Here is a 15,969-nt window from a genome sequence, read left to right as displayed (position 1 = left end):
GGAGGTCCCTTTTGACAGAGCTTTCCGGCTGTCAGATCTAAGCTGTTGTTTCACTGTCAGCTGTGTCTCTTCCGTTGCAGCCAGGTGGGCCACGCTGCTCCAAAGGGGCTCACAAGCTGAGTGGCAAGGGAGGTATTGAGAGGACAGGGATGGCTACAACGTGCTGCAAACTGAGTGAGGGTCCCCACAATCCTCAGCAAAGGTCTGTGGTGTGCAAGTGGGGAGTAGAGGGCCCCCAAGTTCCAAAGGAAGGGAGGTACTCGGGAGCTAAAGCCCTTGGCTGCTGTGGTAGCAGCTGCAGATGGCAGCTCGTCCACAGTGCACTTCGAATGAGGTCATATGAGCGGGACTCTGGAAATGGCTCCGAAATCAAGAGAAAGGGGTCAGGGTATGTGGGAATCCGGCGGGGGTGGGGGGTGGATGAAGGAAGGTGTCCTTCCTCTCTCCAGTGCAATTTGGTTTGGTGAGTCTCAAAGCTACCAGATGGCACTTCCCAAGTCAGGCCCCCGCAGGAATCAGGGTGGGCTGCGTGCCTCGGCCCCTGCCACAGGGACAAGCCACACCAGTGGCCTCCCTGAGCTCCAATGGCCGGATCTGGGGGTTCTGTCTGGGTGCACACCTCCTTGCTGTGGCCAAGTTCCCCCCTTCTCTGAGCACCAGCTTCATCCTCTCGAATGAGGACATCGATTGCTACCTTGGCACGTTACTCTCTTCATCCTGTGAAGACTCATTAGGCTTATCCTACAATTACTAGCTGGCCCGAAGAGATATCTCCTGAATCCAGATTAAGCTGGAGTCTCCCAGGCTCATCTGGCATGTCTTCCCTGAAGTCTGCCAAAACCCACACCCTTGCATTTCCAGGGACTCCCCTTAGCCAGCTGGGCAGAAAACCCAGCATGGTTCAAACAAGCTGACAGACAAGCGGGAGAGGACTCACGGGCAGACGGCCTCCCTCAGGTCTCGGGTGGAGCTCTGGGACCACAGCAGCAGCGGGCCATCCCAGCGCCTTGGGCTCAGCAGCGCCCTCATTCTCAGGCCGGCGGCTCTGCCCTGAGGGGAGCAGGAAGGTCACCAACTGCCGCAGGCGGACCTCAAGCCCCTCCCACTGCTGGAGCCTGACCTCCCCCGGCCCCACCCCTTCCCCTACCCCAGCAGGACGAGAGCTCGTCTTCCCCTGGCTTCCAACGTGAGGCCCGGCCCTGGGCCCCGATTGGGCACTGCCCCAGTCCGGAGCCAATCACAGTGGCCAGGGAGGTGGAACGCACCGATTGGCCAGGGCCAGGTCATGTGACCATACTCCCCAGGAAACTCAAATATTACCAAGATTCCCTAACAAACCAATGAACAAAATTATCCAGTAAAGGCAAACCGTACATTTTAATGAGGCCAATGTCACAGAAAAAAAAAAAAATCCTTCACAATGAACTGCTCAAGGAAGCTACTAAATAAGCTTTCAGAAAAGTGAAGTCGTTTTTTTTTTTTTTTTTTTTTTAATAGGGTGACGGAGAGCTATACCTTTCCCATCTATGTGAATTTAGGTTTAAACTAGATTTCCCTCGGCTATTATATAAGACAAAAAACCCCACATCACCCCCTTTCACTCCCCCCACCCCCAAAAAGTGTTTTAGTCTATTGAATTTTTGTGTCCTCAGTTGTGTCTGATTCACGGCAACTCACGAACTCCACACAGCCAGGCTCTTCCGTCCATGGAATTCAGGGCAATTTTTTCTGTCACAGCAAATGCCCACCCTGGGTGATCCAAAGGCAAGGGCTCAGAGGCTCCTGAGAGACTAACTCCTTTCAGCTGAGCACAGAGCTGGCTCCTCACTGGGATGCCTGTGGCCTGGGGCTCCCAGAGGGGAGAGCAGCACTCGCCCCACCGTGTGGTCACTGCTGGAAGTGCAGGCAGCTCCTCACTCCCCCTTGACAGTGTCCCTGAGGGCAGAACAGTGTGAATCTACTCAAGGTGGAAACGCAAACTCCGATGCAACCAAACTTCCCACAAGGTCTCCAAAACCACTCAGGAACAGGGAATTGGAAACTGCAGGGCATGACATGAATGGAGATGGAGACTTGACACCTTACACCGAGTTCACTTCCAGTTATCCCTAGACAAAGTTTCCATGAAAACTTGTCACAAATCTAGAAGAGCAATGAGCAGAAACCGGACATGTGCTTTGAGTCTTCACACACAAAACGAAAAGGCAGCTCACAAAACAACCCAGAGAATACAGTGGACTTTGCAAAATCAAAGATATCTACTGTGGGAAAGACCTCATTACAAAAGCAAAAGACAGGTCATACATCGCGAGACGAATGAGTGGAAACACAAAGCTTCTCAAGGATGTGTCTCCAAACAGACAAAGAACACCAACACGACAAGCCTGTGAAAACTAGGGAAAGGTCTGAAGGGACAGCAGACTGAGGAAGACACACACAGAGTATCCCGGATGATGTCCAGCACTGAGGGCCTGGAGAAACAACAGTCTAGTTGCACTCCCTCAGGCCTGTGTGACCCTGGATGAGGCCTCTGTTTCCCGGTGGCTCTGAGAGATGGACAGGGAGGAAGGGGAAGAGAAATCACTTGCATTTCTAATACTCACAGCAAAGTCTTCCAATGAGAAGGGAATTATCACCCCCACTGACAATGCCATTCACTGAAGTGATACCCACGAGTCCATCTAACCCAGAAGGGAAGGAAGGACCTGTCCTGACAAAACGGCGAGAGATGGAAGAAGGAAGATCAAGCCCACACCAACCACTGGAAAGAGAAGCTGTGCTCAGGGCTTGAAAGAATTCCTATTGGGAAAATGATGTCACAGCCCCACAAGGCAATCCACAGCTTCGATGCTATTCCTCCCAAAATGCCAATGCATTTTCGCACCGAACAAAGAATTGCAAAAGGGGTACGGAAACAGAAAAGAGCCTAAATTGTCAATACAATCCGACGAAAAAGCCCCGATACGGACATCCAAGGTTGTGTGAAAGGAAATTAGACGACCAAACTAGGATCCTCAGGAGAGTATCGGAGAAGGCGATGGCGACCCACTCCAGTACTCTTGCCTGGAAAATGCCATGGACGGAGGAGCCTGGTAGGCTGCAGGCCATGGGGTCGCACAGAGTCAGGCACGACTGAAGTGACTTAGCCGCAGCGGCAGCAGCAGGACAGTATGCTATTGGGAATACAACAACACACACAGATCCAGATCGATGGAATAAAGTTGAGGGTCCAGAAACAAACCCCGGCATCCATGGTCAACTCATCTCTGACACAGAAGGGGAGAATATCCAAATGGGAACAAGAAAGCCTCTTCAATAAATGTCCATGGGAAAACCAGACAGCTACATCTGAAGAACGCTATTGGTTTTGATCTCACACCACCTCAATATCGGGGAAAAACCTCACCCTAAAGACTGATATCATGAGATAGCTAGAAAGAAGCGTAGGTCAAAGGCTCCTTAACATCAGAGTCTCCTTGCCATTTGCTGGGCGGAGGTAGAAATGGGTCTCTTCAAGTAAGGGAAAGAGGAAAACGAAGTACGCCAACGGGCTTCCTTCCAATGGAACCTCTTCACAACAGAGAAGCTAAGCATTCAGAAATGCAAAAGATAGGAAACGGAACATGAGAGACTCCTTGCAAGTGGTGTATCTGAGAAGGGGTTCATATGGAAAGAGACGAAGAATGCACAGCACTCAGATTCCAAGAAACACCACCACCACCCTTGACCCTTCCCCCATGACCAACTCCGACCTAAAGCCTTTCTCTCCCTCTAACCTATCCCTAAAACATAACCCTCATCTAATCATATACATGTGCATTCCTAGCATCCATCCATCCACACACGAGAGAGAAAGAGGAAGACACAGACTGAATCGAGAAGGGAAAAGAGAGGGACAGAGCCAGAGAGAGACACGGAACCAGAGAGAGGAAAGGAATCGACGGTCCAGACTTTTCATCAATCTGTCTCGAAGGTAGAAGCAACGACAGCGCCCATCCACCCCAGAAGGGGGAAAAGGACGGAAGGTTTGGAGAGGAAAAGACAAGAACGCAGGGAGCCCTTAGAAGCTCAGCCACCCGCAGAAGCCGAGCTGGGACACTTGAACAGAATCTCAATGGAAACAGAGGACCAGAAAGTTGGCTACTCTTTTCTATAAGAGAGGGAGACCTTCGAGTCTTCCTTTCGGTCCTCCAACTTGGATGCGGGGTCTCAAAACAGTCAGGAGGGGGAGTGCCTTTTCCTGGGTACCACGGCGCATCCAGGCCTCGTTCTGCCCCATTCTGTGCTGTGTCAGCCCTGGATGGAGTCTTTCTTTCTGAAGTCTCAGCGCACAAGCTCCACGTGATATCGGCCCCAGGTGGAAAGGCATGGAGCTGCTCGTAGGCCGACAGAACTAGGAAGCAGATGGGAGAATGACCCCCACTCTGCAGATGGAGAGACTGGGGAAACCCTGAGGGGCATACGCTTGTCCAGGGCCACACCACTTATGAGAAGAAGGAGCCTGGTCTGAGAGCAGCGGGGTCCTCGGAGCTCAGGCCCTGGCTGCACCCAGGCCTCCCCAGGGCTGTGGGCTGGGCAGTGTGGCTGTCACTGTGCCTGCACATGGCCTAAGGGGGGTGGTCGAGCAGTCAGAAACCCAGAGATTCCCTTGGGAAGCTTTGGGGAAGGGACCTCAGCACGAACCCCAGGAAATGATGTCACCTGCCGGCAACAGAACCCAACAGAACCCGCAACCCGGGTATCCAGGCCTCCAGAGCGGAGAGGAGCCCCCAGCCAGATCACTTGCTGCCAGGATGTTCTGCTGTTTGCCCCTGCCCAGAGGCCGGGGCCTCAGGAGAGCTCACAGGCAGTGTGCGTGGGCACCCTGTCAACGTTGGCTCAGGGCACCCCCGAGAGGCCTCTGGCCCTTTGCCCGGAGAAACAGAAAGGTAACACGGGGAGCCCCAGGCCGGGCCAGGCCACCTCTCCCATGCCACCCGGAAACACCGGGTCCTTTGCCTGTGTGTGTGGATGCGGGTTTCTCGGGGTGTGTCTCCCTCAAGGAAGCCCAGGCGGATGTGGGGTCAGAAGCCGACGGGCAAGTTGTGTCCACACCCCAGGGGAGAGCAGGCTGGCTGGGATGGGGAGAGTGCGGGCAGCGCCGGCCGCCCAGGCTGGCCTCACACCCTCAGGTGGGTCTCTTTCCTCCCGGGTGGGGATCTGAGCAGACACACGTCTCTGACCCTTCTGGGAAGAGAAGTTCGAGCAGGCAGAAGCAGCGGCTCCACTGGCCAGGCCCAGCTCGGAAAAGTCCCAGCACGGCTGGCTGACGGTCACTGTCGTTGCAGAGCTTCCCACGTGATGAGGCCGAGGACGGGGACACCCCGTCCACCTCCCGGAGGGAGGGGTCGGAGCACCACCCCCCCGCCCCTGAGGCCCAGTGCAGGCTCCAGGTGAGCGTGCCCACGGAGGCATCAGCCCCACCGGGGGCGAAGCGGAGGCGGGGAAGGCCTGCTGCCGAGACACCGCCCAGGATACACCCGGCGGCCCAGTCTGAGGCTGCCACGGAGCTCAGCACACCCGGCTCCGACCCGGAGTCCCGAGAACCCCGGCCTCTGAGGCAGCAGGAGGACCTGGAGCCCAGCACGCCAGAGCACAGAGGTGAGGACGCTGGGGCTGGTGCACGGGAGTGTGTGGGGAGGGGGTGCTGAGCTACACAGGGACGAGTCCCCGAAAGATGCTGCTGGGCCTACAGCAAGCGCTGGCCTCACACCCCCACCCCCATCTTGCACACTTCAGTCCCAAAAGACATCCGACCCTGGGTATTCTTTGGGAATCTCTTGGAAGCTTTCTGTCCCGGGATACGCACATGCCAAGGCTGGCCTGTGGGCAAACTTTGCTTCTCCCCCAGCTCTAGCACTGGCCTCCAACTGGAACCAGGCTCCACTTCCCAGACCTGTCCCTACAGAGGTGGTGGCTCCAGGTGCAGGACCCAGGGATCCACCGAGGGCAGATGGAGAACCGAGACTTGCCCTCGCAGAGACACCAGGCCAGCTGGGTTCTGGCCAGCACACCGGGCAGATCGGATCTCCGTGCCTGCAGGACCCCCAGCCCCAGGCACTGATGTCCCACCCCCTCAGCCAGAACCTCCACCTCCACGTGCACCTGTACCTGCTCGGGCTTTGGCAGGAGAACCCGAGGCAGAGGAGGAGTCACCGCCTCGGCAGGGAGAGCCTGCCCTGGCTCCCGCGCAACACCCAGACGCCGACGATGACTCACCCGCCCCTGCAGGAAGAACGAGCCCCCGCTCTGGACAGAGACCCAGAGCCCTTGCCGGAAACACCACGTCCAGGGGAGCGGTCGGCTCTGCCGCCTCCATCCCTGTCGGCTCACCGTGGACGCCGTCAACTCGGTCTGCCCCCAGGGGACATGGAGTTCCTTTCCCCTGAACTGCTTTGCATTTGGTTTGTTTCCACCTTACTGGTGATGTTTTACTTTTTGTATGGTTTCGTGTATTTTTGTTGGTTAAGTTGGGATTAGTAAACTTTTTCATCATTGTTGCAATTTGGGAACACTGTTGTGTGACTCTGGTGATACTGTGTTACCATCACCACTTTGTGGTTTCAGACCCGTTTGATCTTTATGCCCCACCCCCCAACAAAGCCTGGATTCAAGGCAAGCACGCCCTGTTCATCCCTCCCCCCCGATCCTGAACACAATTTCAACTTTTCTTTCTGCATTCCTTCCTATATTCTTGGTGTCCCCAATCAATGACTCTCAGTGAAATGACTGAAGGAGTTTCTTTCGGACTCTCCACCTACTGTAAGACTCCATTGGAGAGTTCTCATTTTTATGTCATTTGAACTAGCCTTTGATAGCTGACAGGACGGTGTACGTCCTTTCAAGATATCATGTGCCAAACGAAGCCCTTTTGGCAAATGCCATCATTATCTCCAGGCAGGCATTGCTGTTTGAAGGGTGACATCTCAGCCAGAAGGCAGAGGCTGAGCTCCTCTTGTTGCACCAGCTCCCAAAAGAAGCCAAGAAAGGGAGCTGGAACAACAAACCACCCCAACGCCCAGGAAAGCGTTCTTCACGACAGAAGGCTAGAAAATGACCCAACAACCTTGTGGCCCAGAACCCCTCTAGAAAAATCACTGTTCCATAAAAAAGAGAAACACGTGGGAAGTTCCAAGGAGAGGCAATGCCCATGGCCAGTGTACTTTAGAGACGGCCTGACCGCTCCGGGGAAGACACGCACCGACGGAACCCCTTGGGAAACAGCAGTGAGAGTCCTCACCGTCGTAAGGGTTTCCTCTGGGGACAACCTGCCCTGGGCACCACATGGGGGAGCAGACCGGCTTCTCTTCCTCTGCCCCCACACCATTCACTCATGAAGGCAGCTCAGGTGTTCTCATGCCCTGCCTGCCTGCCTGCCTGCCTGCCTGGCTCATCCGTGAGCTGTGACCACCTCCAGGGCAGGACTCCACCTTCTCCTCTCTGTGTACCGTGAATCTGCACACAGTGGGCTTTCAGAACCTTAGGAGACTTGAGCCATTCCCACTCGAGCCAGAACCCTCCCCAGGAAGGAAAACGGCTGTGGAGTCATTTTGGCCCCTGCACTGGTTCCGAAAGCCTGGCGGCTCCTACAGCCTCTACGGTGTGAAGAGGGAGGTCCCTTTTGACAGAGCTTTCCGGCTGTCAGATCTAAGCTGTTGTTTCACTGTCAGCTGTGTCTCTTCCGTTGCAGCCAGGTGGGCCACGCTGCTCCAAAGGGGCTCACAAGCTGAGTGGCAAGGGAGGTATTGAGAGGACAGGGATGGCTACAACGTGCTGCAAACTGAGTGAGGGTCCCCACAATCCTCAGCAAAGGTCTGTGGTGTGCAAGTGGGGAGTAGAGGGCCCCCAAGTTCCAAAGGAAGGGAGGTACTCGGGAGCTAAAGCCCTTGGCTGCTGTGGTAGCAGCTGCAGATGGCAGCTCGTCCACAGTGCACTTCGAATGAGGTCATATGAGCGGGACTCTGGAAATGGCTCCGAAATCAAGAGAAAGGGGTCAGGGTATGTGGGAATCCGGCGGGGGTGGGGGGTGGATGAAGGAAGGTGTCCTTCCTCTCTCCAGTGCAATTTGGTTTGGTGAGTCTCAAAGCTACCAGATGGCACTTCCCAAGTCAGGCCCCCGCAGGAATCAGGGTGGGCTGCGTGCCTCGGCCCCTGCCACAGGGACAAGCCACACCAGTGGCCTCCCTGAGCTCCAATGGCCGGATCTGGGGGTTCTGTCTGGGTGCACACCTCCTTGCTGTGGCCAAGTTCCCCCCTTCTCTGAGCACCAGCTTCATCCTCTCGAATGAGGACATCGATTGCTACCTTGGCACGTTACTCTCTTCATCCTGTGAAGACTCATTAGGCTTATCCTACAATTACTAGCTGGCCCGAAGAGATATCTCCTGAATCCAGATTAAGCTGGAGTCTCCCAGGCTCATCTGGCATGTCTTCCCTGAAGTCTGCCAAAACCCACACCCTTGCATTTCCAGGGACTCCCCTTAGCCAGCTGGGCAGAAAACCCAGCATGGTTCAAACAAGCTGACAGACAAGCGGGAGAGGACTCACGGGCAGACGGCCTCCCTCAGGTCTCGGGTGGAGCTCTGGGACCACAGCAGCAGCGGGCCATCCCAGCGCCTTGGGCTCAGCAGCGCCCTCATTCTCAGGCCGGCGGCTCTGCCCTGAGGGGAGCAGGAAGGTCACCAACTGCCGCAGGCGGACCTCAAGCCCCTCCCACTGCTGGAGCCTGACCTCCCCCGGCCCCACCCCTTCCCCTACCCCAGCAGGACGAGAGCTCGTCTTCCCCTGGCTTCCAACGTGAGGCCCGGCCCTGGGCCCCGATTGGGCACTGCCCCAGTCCGGAGCCAATCACAGTGGCCAGGGAGGTGGAACGCACCGATTGGCCAGGGCCAGGTCATGTGACCATACTCCCCAGGAAACTCAAATATTACCAAGATTCCCTAACAAACCAATGAACAAAATTATCCAGTAAAGGCAAACCGTACATTTTAATGAGGCCAATGTCACAGAAAAAAAAAAAAATCCTTCACAATGAACTGCTCAAGGAAGCTACTAAATAAGCTTTCAGAAAAGTGAAGTCGTTTTTTTTTTTTTTTTTTTTTTAATAGGGTGACGGAGAGCTATACCTTTCCCATCTATGTGAATTTAGGTTTAAACTAGATTTCCCTCGGCTATTATATAAGACAAAAAACCCCACATCACCCCCTTTCACTCCCCCCACCCCCAAAAAGTGTTTTAGTCTATTGAATTTTTGTGTCCTCAGTTGTGTCTGATTCACGGCAACTCACGAACTCCACACAGCCAGGCTCTTCCGTCCATGGAATTCAGGGCAATTTTTTCTGTCACAGCAAATGCCCACCCTGGGTGATCCAAAGGCAAGGGCTCAGAGGCTCCTGAGAGACTAACTCCTTTCAGCTGAGCACAGAGCTGGCTCCTCACTGGGATGCCTGTGGCCTGGGGCTCCCAGAGGGGAGAGCAGCACTCGCCCCACCGTGTGGTCACTGCTGGAAGTGCAGGCAGCTCCTCACTCCCCCTTGACAGTGTCCCTGAGGGCAGAACAGTGTGAATCTACTCAAGGTGGAAACGCAAACTCCGATGCAACCAAACTTCCCACAAGGTCTCCAAAACCACTCAGGAACAGGGAATTGGAAACTGCAGGGCATGACATGAATGGAGATGGAGACTTGACACCTTACACCGAGTTCACTTCCAGTTATCCCTAGACAAAGTTTCCATGAAAACTTGTCACAAATCTAGAAGAGCAATGAGCAGAAACCGGACATGTGCTTTGAGTCTTCACACACAAAACGAAAAGGCAGCTCACAAAACAACCCAGAGAATACAGTGGACTTTGCAAAATCAAAGATATCTACTGTGGGAAAGACCTCATTACAAAAGCAAAAGACAGGTCATACATCGCGAGACGAATGAGTGGAAACACAAAGCTTCTCAAGGATGTGTCTCCAAACAGACAAAGAACACCAACACGACAAGCCTGTGAAAACTAGGGAAAGGTCTGAAGGGACAGCAGACTGAGGAAGACACACACAGAGTATCCCGGATGATGTCCAGCACTGAGGGCCTGGAGAAACAACAGTCTAGTTGCACTCCCTCAGGCCTGTGTGACCCTGGATGAGGCCTCTGTTTCCCGGTGGCTCTGAGAGATGGACAGGGAGGAAGGGGAAGAGAAATCACTTGCATTTCTAATACTCACAGCAAAGTCTTCCAATGAGAAGGGAATTATCACCCCCACTGACAATGCCATTCACTGAAGTGATACCCACGAGTCCATCTAACCCAGAAGGGAAGGAAGGACCTGTCCTGACAAAACGGCGAGAGATGGAAGAAGGAAGATCAAGCCCACACCAACCACTGGAAAGAGAAGCTGTGCTCAGGGCTTGAAAGAATTCCTATTGGGAAAATGATGTCACAGCCCCACAAGGCAATCCACAGCTTCGATGCTATTCCTCCCAAAATGCCAATGCATTTTCGCACCGAACAAAGAATTGCAAAAGGGGTACGGAAACAGAAAAGAGCCTAAATTGTCAATACAATCCGACGAAAAAGCCCCGATACGGACATCCAAGGTTGTGTGAAAGGAAATTAGACGACCAAACTAGGATCCTCAGGAGAGTATCGGAGAAGGCGATGGCGACCCACTCCAGTACTCTTGCCTGGAAAATGCCATGGACGGAGGAGCCTGGTAGGCTGCAGGCCATGGGGTCGCACAGAGTCAGGCACGACTGAAGTGACTTAGCCGCAGCGGCAGCAGCAGGACAGTATGCTATTGGGAATACAACAACACACACAGATCCAGATCGATGGAATAAAGTTGAGGGTCCAGAAACAAACCCCGGCATCCATGGTCAACTCATCTCTGACACAGAAGGGGAGAATATCCAAATGGGAACAAGAAAGCCTCTTCAATAAATGTCCATGGGAAAACCAGACAGCTACATCTGAAGAACGCTATTGGTTTTGATCTCACACCACCTCAATATCGGGGAAAAACCTCACCCTAAAGACTGATATCATGAGATAGCTAGAAAGAAGCGTAGGTCAAAGGCTCCTTAACATCAGAGTCTCCTTGCCATTTGCTGGGCGGAGGTAGAAATGGGTCTCTTCAAGTAAGGGAAAGAGGAAAACGAAGTACGCCAACGGGCTTCCTTCCAATGGAACCTCTTCACAACAGAGAAGCTAAGCATTCAGAAATGCAAAAGATAGGAAACGGAACATGAGAGACTCCTTGCAAGTGGTGTATCTGAGAAGGGGTTCATATGGAAAGAGACGAAGAATGCACAGCACTCAGATTCCAAGAAACACCACCACCACCCTTGACCCTTCCCCCATGACCAACTCCGACCTAAAGCCTTTCTCTCCCTCTAACCTATCCCTAAAACATAACCCTCATCTAATCATATACATGTGCATTCCTAGCATCCATCCATCCACACACGAGAGAGAAAGAGGAAGACACAGACTGAATCGAGAAGGGAAAAGAGAGGGACAGAGCCAGAGAGAGACACGGAACCAGAGAGAGGAAAGGAATCGACGGTCCAGACTTTTCATCAATCTGTCTCGAAGGTAGAAGCAACGACAGCGCCCATCCACCCCAGAAGGGGGAAAAGGACGGAAGGTTTGGAGAGGAAAAGACAAGAACGCAGGGAGCCCTTAGAAGCTCAGCCACCCGCAGAAGCCGAGCTGGGACACTTGAACAGAATCTCAATGGAAACAGAGGACCAGAAAGTTGGCTACTCTTTTCTATAAGAGAGGGAGACCTTCGAGTCTTCCTTTCGGTCCTCCAACTTGGATGCGGGGTCTCAAAACAGTCAGGAGGGGGAGTGCCTTTTCCTGGGTACCACGGCGCATCCAGGCCTCGTTCTGCCCCATTCTGTGCTGTGTCAGCCCTGGATGGAGTCTTTCTTTCTGAAGTCTCAGTGCACAAGCTCCACGTGATATCGGCCCCAGGTGGAAAGGCATGGAGCTGCTCGTAGGCCGACAGAACTAGGAAGCAGATGGGAGAATGACCCCCACTCTGCAGATGGAGAGACTGGGGAAACCCTGAGGGGCATACGCTTGTCCAGGGCCACACCACTTATGAGAAGAAGGAGCCTGGTCTGAGAGCAGCGGGGTCCTCGGAGCTCAGGCCCTGGCTGCACCCAGGCCTCCCCAGGGCTGTGGGCTGGGCAGTGTGGCTGTCACTGTGCCTGCACATGGCCTAAGGGGGGTGGTCGAGCAGTCAGAAACCCAGAGATTCCCTTGGGAAGCTTTGGGGAAGGGACCTCAGCACGAACCCCAGGAAATGATGTCACCTGCCGGCAACAGAACCCAACAGAACCCGCAACCCGGGTATCCAGGCCTCCAGAGCGGAGAGGAGCCCCCAGCCAGATCACTTGCTGCCAGGATGTTCTGCTGTTTGCCCCTGCCCAGAGGCCGGGGCCTCAGGAGAGCTCACAGGCAGTGTGCGTGGGCACCCTGTCAACGTTGGCTCAGGGCACCCCCGAGAGGCCTCTGGCCCTTTGCCCGGAGAAACAGAAAGGTAACACGGGGAGCCCCAGGCCGGGCCAGGCCACCTCTCCCATGCCACCCGGAAACACCGGGTCCTTTGCCTGTGTGTGTGGATGCGGGTTTCTCGGGGTGTGTCTCCCTCAAGGAAGCCCAGGCGGATGTGGGGTCAGAAGCCGACGGGCAAGTTGTGTCCACACCCCAGGGGAGAGCAGGCTGGCTGGGATGGGGAGAGTGCGGGCAGCGCCGGCCGCCCAGGCTGGCCTCACACCCTCAGGTGGGTCTCTTTCCTCCCGGGTGGGGATCTGAGCAGACACACGTCTCTGACCCTTCTGGGAAGAGAAGTTCGAGCAGGCAGAAGCAGCGGCTCCACTGGCCAGGCCCAGCTCGGAAAACTCCCAGCACGGCTGGCTGACGGTCACTGTCGTTGCAGAGCTTCCCACGTGATGAGGCCGAGGACGGGGACACCCCGTCCACCTCCCGGAGGGAGGGGTCGGAGCACCACCCCCCCGCCCCTGAGGCCCAGTGCAGGCTCCAGGTGAGCGTGCCCACGGAGGCATCAGCCCCACCGGGGGCGAAGCGGAGGCGGGGAAGGCCTGCTGCCGAGACACCGCCCAGGATACACCCGGCGGCCCAGTCTGAGGCTGCCACGGAGCTCAGCACACCCGGCTCCGACCCGGAGTCCCGAGAACCCCGGCCTCTGAGGCAGCAGGAGGACCTGGAGCCCAGCACGCCAGAGCACAGAGGTGAGGACGCTGGGGCTGGTGCACGGGAGTGTGTGGGGAGGGGGTGCTGAGCTACACAGGGACGAGTCCCCGAAAGATGCTGCTGGGCCTACAGCAAGCGCTGGCCTCACACCCCCACCCCCATCTTGCACACTTCAGTCCCAAAAGACATCCGACCCTGGGTATTCTTTGGGAATCTCTTGGAAGCTTTCTGTCCCGGGATACGCACATGCCAAGGCTGGCCTGTGGGCAAACTTTGCTTCTCCCCCAGCTCTAGCACTGGCCTCCAACTGGAACCAGGCTCCACTTCCCAGACCTGTCCCTACAGAGGTGGTGGCTCCAGGTGCAGGACCCAGGGATCCACCGAGGGCAGATGGAGAACCGAGACTTGCCCTCGCAGAGACACCAGGCCAGCTGGGTTCTGGCCAGCACACCGGGCAGATCGGATCTCCGTGCCTGCAGGACCCCCAGCCCCAGGCACTGATGTCCCACCCCCTCAGCCAGAACCTCCACCTCCACGTGCACCTGTACCTGCTCGGGCTTTGGCAGGAGAACCCGAGGCAGAGGAGGAGTCACCGCCTCGGCAGGGAGAGCCTGCCCTGGCTCCCGCGCAACACCCAGACGCCGACGATGACTCACCCGCCCCTGCAGGAAGAACGAGCCCCCGCTCTGGACAGAGACCCAGAGCCCTTGCCGGAAACACCACGTCCAGGGGAGCGGTCGGCTCTGCCGCCTCCATCCCTGTCGGCTCACCGTGGACGCCGTCAACTCGGTCTGCCCCCAGGGGACATGGAGTTCCTTTCCCCTGAACTGCTTTGCATTTGGTTTGTTTCCACCTTACTGGTGATGTTTTACTTTTTGTATGGTTTCGTGTATTTTTGTTGGTTAAGTTGGGATTAGTAAACTTTTTCATCATTGTTGCAATTTGGGAACACTGTTGTGTGACTCTGGTGATACTGTGTTACCATCACCACTTTGTGGTTTCAGACCCGTTTGATCTTTATGCCCCACCCCCCAACAAAGCCTGGATTCAAGGCAAGCACGCCCTGTTCATCCCTCCCCCCCGATCCTGAACACAATTTCAACTTTTCTTTCTGCATTCCTTCCTATATTCTTGGTGTCCCCAATCAATGACTCTCAGTGAAATGACTGAAGGAGTTTCTTTCGGACTCTCCACCTACTGTAAGACTCCATTGGAGAGTTCTCATTTTTATGTCATTTGAACTAGCCTTTGATAGCTGACAGGACGGTGTACGTCCTTTCAAGATATCATGTGCCAAACGAAGCCCTTTTGGCAAATGCCATCATTATCTCCAGGCAGGCATTGCTGTTTGAAGGGTGACATCTCAGCCAGAAGGCAGAGGCTGAGCTCCTCTTGTTGCACCAGCTCCCAAAAGAAGCCAAGAAAGGGAGCTGGAACAACAAACCACCCCAACGCCCAGGAAAGCGTTCTTCACGACAGAAGGCTAGAAAATGACCCAACAACCTTGTGGCCCAGAACCCCTCTAGAAAAATCACTGTTCCATAAAAAAGAGAAACACGTGGGAAGTTCCAAGGAGAGGCAATGCCCATGGCCAGTGTACTTTAGAGACGGCCTGACCGCTCCGGGGAAGACACGCACCGACGGAACCCCTTGGGAAACAGCAGTGAGAGTCCTCACCGTCGTAAGGGTTTCCTCTGGGGACAACCTGCCCTGGGCACCACATGGGGGAGCAGACCGGCTTCTCTTCCTCTGCCCCCACACCATTCACTCATGAAGGCAGCTCAGGTGTTCTCATGCCCTGCCTGCCTGCCTGCCTGCCTGCCTGGCTCATCCGTGAGCTGTGACCACCTCCAGGGCAGGACTCCACCTTCTCCTCTCTGTGTACCGTGAATCTGCACACAGTGGGCTTTCAGAACCTTAGGAGACTTGAGCCATTCCCACTCGAGCCAGAACCCTCCCCAGGAAGGAAAACGGCTGTGGAGTCATTTTGGCCCCTGCACTGCTTCCGAAAGCCTGGCGGCTCCTACAGCCTCTACGGTGTGAAGAGGGAGGTCCCTTTTGACAGAGCTTTCCGGCTGTCAGATCTAAGCTGTTGTTTCACTGTCAGCTGTGTCTCTTCCGTTGCAGCCAGGTGGGCCACGCTGCTCCAAAGGGGCTCACAAGCTGAGTGGCAAGGGAGGTATTGAGAGGACAGGGATGGCTACAACGTGCTGCAAACTGAGTGAGGGTCCCCACAATCCTCAGCAAAGGTCTGTGGTGTGCAAGTGGGGAGTAGAGGGCCCCCAAGTTCCAAAGGAAGGGAGGTACTCGGGAGCTAAAGCCCTTGGCTGCTGTGGTAGCAGCTGCAGATGGCAGCTCGTCCACAGTGCACTTCGAATGAGGTCATATGAGCGGGACTCTGGAAATGGCTCCGAAATCAAGAGAAAGGGGTCAGGGTATGTGGGAATCCGGCGGGGGTGGGGGGTGGATGAAGGAAGGTGTCCTTCCTCTCTCCAGTGCAATTTGGTTTGGTGAGTCTCAAAGCTACCAGATGGCACTTCCCAAGTCAGGCCCCCGCAGGAATCAGGGTGGGCTGCGTGCCTCGGCCCCTGCCACAGGGACAAGCCACACCAGTGGCCTCCCTGAGCTCCAATGGCCGGATCTGGGGGTTCTGTCTGGGTGCACACCTCCTTGCTGTGGCCAAGTTCCCCCCTTCTCTGAGCACCAGCTTCATCCTCT

General features: G+C 55.3%; 2 protein-coding genes across 2 annotated transcripts; both read left to right on the top strand.

The window, feature by feature from the left end:
* The first annotated feature begins 4,752 nt into the window (after positions 1 to 4,752).
* LOC145529849 (uncharacterized) lies at positions 4,753 to 6,551 on the top strand. Its single transcript, XM_081550611.1, has 3 exons — positions 4,753 to 4,928; positions 5,328 to 5,640; positions 5,891 to 6,551. Exons 1-3 carry the CDS (start codon positions 4,794 to 4,796, stop codon positions 6,517 to 6,519), a joined length of 1,077 nt encoding a protein of 358 aa, XP_081406737.1. The 5' UTR covers positions 4,753 to 4,793; the 3' UTR covers positions 6,520 to 6,551.
* Positions 6,552 to 12,384: 5,833 nt separating this feature from the next.
* LOC145529969 (uncharacterized) lies at positions 12,385 to 14,192 on the top strand. Its single transcript, XM_081550745.1, has 3 exons — positions 12,385 to 12,577; positions 12,977 to 13,289; positions 13,540 to 14,192. Exons 1-3 carry the CDS (start codon positions 12,443 to 12,445, stop codon positions 14,166 to 14,168), a joined length of 1,077 nt encoding a protein of 358 aa, XP_081406871.1. The 5' UTR covers positions 12,385 to 12,442; the 3' UTR covers positions 14,169 to 14,192.
* The last annotated feature ends 1,777 nt before the right edge of the window (positions 14,193 to 15,969 follow it).

Source organism: Giraffa tippelskirchi, chromosome 12 (assembly GCF_054371585.1).
Source record: "Giraffa tippelskirchi isolate mGirTip1 chromosome 12, T2T-mGirTip1v1.2.pri, whole genome shotgun sequence".
NCBI classification, from domain to species: domain Eukaryota; kingdom Metazoa; phylum Chordata; class Mammalia; order Artiodactyla; family Giraffidae; genus Giraffa; species Giraffa tippelskirchi.
This window is presented reverse-complemented; position numbering and strand designations above follow the sequence as displayed.